This window comes from Atta cephalotes, assembly GCF_000143395.1.
Source record: "Atta cephalotes unplaced genomic scaffold scaffold00040, whole genome shotgun sequence".
Taxonomy (NCBI): domain Eukaryota; kingdom Metazoa; phylum Arthropoda; class Insecta; order Hymenoptera; family Formicidae; genus Atta; species Atta cephalotes.
Genome location: NW_012130104.1, coordinates 1405481 through 1410783, shown reverse-complemented (window position 1 = coordinate 1410783; position 5303 = coordinate 1405481). Strand labels below are relative to the sequence as shown.

The 5303-nt window shown below is 32.3% G+C and overlaps 1 protein-coding gene across 1 annotated transcript in view; it reads left to right on the top strand.

The window, feature by feature from the left end:
• The first annotated feature begins 1348 nt into the window (after positions 1-1348).
• The window catches only part of LOC105622114, a 34844-nt gene continuing 30889 nt past the window's right edge, over positions 1349-5303 (top strand). Inside the window, exon 1 of the mRNA XM_012203547.1 lies at positions 1349-1412. Coding sequence (XP_012058937.1) covers positions 1349-1412 — 64 coding nt within the window. The remainder of the gene's footprint in view (positions 1413-5303) is intronic.

Below are 5303 nucleotides of genomic sequence, written 5' to 3'. Positions count from 1 at the left end.
CTTAACTTATTAATATGTTATCTATTGTGAAAATGATAGAGAACTTCTCTTTAATCCATTCTACCCCTATGCGAAAGATTTATTATTATTTTCCAAACACCCTGTATAAAATTATGTGTATATATACACATATAAATAGTTATTATTACTATCATTATAACAGTAATAATCATAATTATAGCAACATATAATTACAGTTACAAATATCAAAAATATTTTTGTCTTAGTAAATTATTGGAGTGAGTACGAGAAACAATATTGTATGGCCTGCTATCATTAAAATTTTATCACAACCCTTAAGTAACGCATTGTCGTGTTTTTCTATTTCCCTCTTAAATTACGTAACGCGATGTCCAAGGTTACTGCTTTAAAAGTCTACGAGGCTTTTAACTCTTAAAAGTTACAAAAAGAAAAGACTTTATAGAAGTAATTATTACCTACCTTTATGAATACCTGTGGATATTATAATGAGATGTTTAATTAAGAATTTAATACTTAGCTTGTTTCTTTGGATAATACATTTGATAATGAACATAAGACGATGTAACACGGTTTTTTCTTTCTTTTTTTACAATATCATACTCTACAGGAAAAATATTTACACTGAATATGTAAAAAAGATTTTATTCTATTTCATTCTATTGTTGCTTGAAAAGATTTTCTTCTGACCATGAGGCGGGATGCGTTATACTCGATGTCGATATAAACTCGGTTTTCGGCGAAGGCAAACACCTTTCTCTCTGCTTTCTTCTTTCTTCCCACTTTTTCTCTTTTCTCCACCTTCTTTCTTCTCGATCTTTGCCAAAGATCTCGACCTCACATTCGTGCAAGTATGAAACTTCCACGTGACTAAGCTAACGCCTTGAGGCCACGATTTCTTAAGCGATTAAAATGCGAATTTTGCCAACAATGATTGATTTATAATTTCCATGGGGTTAATCGAGTTACTCATGTCACTTTTTGTCTCGTATTCTATTTATATAGTTTATTAACGAGCGAAAAAATAGGAAAGTAAACAGATGCTTCTGATAATCAGACGAGAGAAAATACAGTATTAAAGAGAAATTAGAGACTAAACATACTTTGAATTCAGTTTATCTTTTTTTTTCTTCTCGTTTCCGAAAATTAAGTATCATTTACTTATCGGCTCGGTTGTTTTTTTAATTCCACAATCTCGATTGATTTTATTCGAAGATCTATTCGACATTATAACAATAATGATGAAAGAGATGATAACAATAATGATCTGAAGAACTAACACTTTCTGCAACATTGTTGATTGACAGATTTTGTTCTATTTTTTTGTTTTAGAACTAAATGATGATGTTAAGGCGTTCAACGGGCAAGCATGAGGGAAAGAACACCCTCTGCCGACGACACCCCAAAAAGGGCCCCACCGGCACCCAGCAGAGGTGAGTAAAAATTCTTCTAAAGATATTTAAATTCAAATAATGAATATCTTTCTAAGATGCTTATTAGCATCAAAATTATTAAATTGTCAATTGATATTACTACTCTAGTTCCGTTCATGATTGCGTTTTAGGAAAAAGCCACGCGGTTTGCAAAATTGATACATATTTAAATACATTCACTTTGAAACATTTAAGCACTAAGATCCGCTTTGAAATAGGTTTATTTTTCTTATTTGAAAGATTCTTCTGTTATTTTCAGCAAAAAATTATAATTCATTTTGCATGATGTTTGATTTCGCTAGAGCAGTACGATGATAAAAGACAGCTGATATATAGTAGGAATGTATGAAATGGGATAAGTATAATTCATAACGACACGTTAATAACTATTTAAATCGTGAGGAACCTGCTTTAAGAAAATCTTTCGCAAGAAAGCAGGCGTGAGAGTTGCTCGTTCGTCATTAGTTTAAGAATCGTGCCGAGTCAACAACAGATAATGATGAATTCTTCCGTATATGGCGCCATGCCGAGTGTCATATTGTCTCGTATTTCACCGATGCGAGTTTTCAAGGATTTGCAGTTTTAGTGGATTTTTTTCTTGAACATTTTTTAGGCTGACCCGATCAAGGATATTTAACGTTGCGAGTTGAATTAAAGTTCTTGCCTATTGTAATCATCTTGGATTATAACATCAGAAGCAAAAAAAATATAAAGAAAATTCTTGCGGATTATATTAAAATATATTTTTTAATAAAACAAAATTTGTAAAATTAATAGAATAGATTTGTAAAATATATCAAAAACTCTCTTTATATTACGATAATTAATATATAACTATATATATTTGAAATAGAATTATACCTAACACCAGAAGACGAACAGTTATCGAATGAATAAATATGATTTTTTTTCCGAAATAAAGGGGTTTAGTTTTAATGGGAAATAGTTTTGATTTATTTCTTATCCTGTTAAGGAGGTTCGAAAGTTAGTCGAAAACCAACTTAATTTTTTTTATATAGAATAAATACTGTACACAAATAATCCCACAATTTGAGTAATATTGACCGTATAATTTTCTTGTAATATTATTCTGAAATTGATCATTTTAAGCATATCATCTTATGAGAGGTGATCGTTCCGACGTAGATAATCATCGATTTAATACACACTCGGCCAACTTAGGTTTTTGAAAAACTAGAATTTGATAGATGAAATATCAACAATTGTACAAAAAAGAAAAATCGGACTTTACCGTATGAATTTAAAATTTTATTGTCAAAGTTTACCTTTATCTCACGTATCGCATTAGTAGTAACAGATTTGGCAACGCTGCAGTGTACAACAATATGAAGCGAACTTCATATAACTTAAAATCCATCTTCACGTAAAGAAACAGATATGAAAATAATACAAAATCGGCCTTTATACCGATTTTGAATTTCTCCCTTATCATTCATCATAACCAATCACCGTTTGTCACATCGCGAAGTGCAACGTTGCCAAGTATACACTCGACCTCCCTAGTCATTGACAATCTCATACATTTATTAATTCTATATACTAATAATTTACTAAAAATATAGCACATAAATAGTATCTACAATTCATTGTAATATTGCATATGATTTAAAATCGTTGTAATGACAATTTATTTCAGTCACATTTTTTACTCGAAAGTAATAATCGAACCTTCTTAAATATTTTTAAAAATATTTTTTTATCGAAAAATATTTCTATTTTATTATATTTTGCAAGAATATTCATTACATGTTTTCTTGTTTCTGATATCATGATTCTGAAGATCTGTAGAAAGAAGTCTTAACAGAATAGAATGGAGTAAAACTTTGTACGTTTACCCTTACGTTAACAATTGAAAAAAGTTCCTATAAGATTCGCAATTCAATCATATCAACCCCCATCCATACAGCTAACGTAAGTATGACTGCCGGATTGCGACGGCGCAATGATTGTTTTCAAGGCTCCAACGAAGTAGCTATGATGTTTATATTTGCATCTGCGAAGCAGACGGATGTGTATTTCCAATAATTCTGCACTGTCCTCCTTTTTTACAAATCTTACAATCAGAATGATGGTCGAACATATATATATATTGTATATTATAATATAAATAAATTTAATTATATATTAAAATTGCACTCAAAATGATGTAGATCCATGGCGTTTCTTTAAAAAGATTCGATTAAAAAACAAAAAAAAGTACACATAAATTGCAGCCATGCGAACTTACAACACCGAATAATTTTTTATCACAATGCGTATTGCCGAGTCATGCTATCCTCGATTGCTTGGGAACTATACACAGCACGACTTCTTTTGTCCTTTGCAAGTTACAGAACTCGTTTTCCTAATCAAAACGATGTAACTACGCTAAAACCCGCTAATTTCAGCCTCATTATCTTCATTTTTACTTAATCACGCCTTCGGCGTGGCATAAGTAAACGGCAGCGATCGTGATCGATCGCGTGCGTGTACGCATACGAACGTATATACGCGCATATCCTCCTGTCGCGAATCGTCGCGTCACATCCATCGCAACTATCGCGAGAAGTGCAGTTGTGAGAAGTGCACCGCGCTCTCCGCACTCGTTGCGTTGCGCAACACAACGTCCGTCACATCCACGGACCTGCGGCGGTTGTGTATACAAAACACATGGGATTTTGAAAGTAGTCAAGCTGGTTGAGATCGTAATCGCTGCGAGTCGTTGGCGGCTGTGGTGTCGACGTCGCGCCACAAGTAATTATCGGTCTCGCGCGTCTCGTGCGGACGCAAACGCGATGCGGCGTCGCGGCGTCGCATCGGCGAATCCCAATGAATATCTCGAGTGATAGTCACACGACGTCACCAACCGCGATCTTTCGATTAGGATATTTTTAGGATAGAATCCTAAAAAAAGGTGAAATGTGTTCAGGGCGCGATTCATAAGGTCCTACTTGTTTGATACGAATTTATGTTATGTTAAAATGGGCCTTATAAATTGTGGCTGCTACACACTGCTCCCGCTTCCTTTCAGGAACATATTATACTTATCGCCGTTGAAATATTATGTCTTCTCCTATCTCGGATTACACTGAGTGTTCGATATGAGGAAAATGTCTCCTGAGAGGACGAATATTTTTCACAGAATTTTTCCGCGGATGGTATTCCCCTAGAAGAAAAAATATTCCGTAGAAAATTTTCTTGAGATTTTATTTCTGGAAATTATTCCTAAAATTATTTCCGGATGAAGAAAATTTCTCTGGAAATTGTGTCTGATGTAATTTTTCGCGGAAAGTATTTCATGAGAAGATGGATAAATTTTTACAAAAAATGCAAATAAGGGAAATAAGAAATACTCGACTTTAACTGGATACGTGATGATTGTGATGAATAATACATTGATATAATAAATAATTTTTTTTTATTTATTATCATGTATAATATGTTTCTATGCTAATTTTGTTTAGTTATTTCCAGAGTAGTAATTAGTTAAAAGTTAAAAAAAAGTTACAAGTTAATAATTTTAAATGTATAATTTTTAACTTAATTAGATACTTTTAAACTTTAATTTATTAACTTTTTTTAAATTAAAAATTTTTCTATCTCTCTTAATGCTAATAATTTTTTTCGATAAAATCTTAAACATTAAAGAATTAATTTAGAAAAAGTTCAGTGATTTTATGATTAGAGATTATAATAAGAGTCACTCCATACGGTAGTCAGTTTTTATTAGCTCACTGTTTTCGTCAATTCTCGCTTATATTTAATTTTGACAAAAACGCCTTATGGACACTTATTATATATAAGTAATTTACATATGAATAAATTATATGTGTGTGTGTGTGTGTGTGTGTGTGTGCGTGTGTGTGTGTGTGTGTGTGTGTGCGTGTGTGT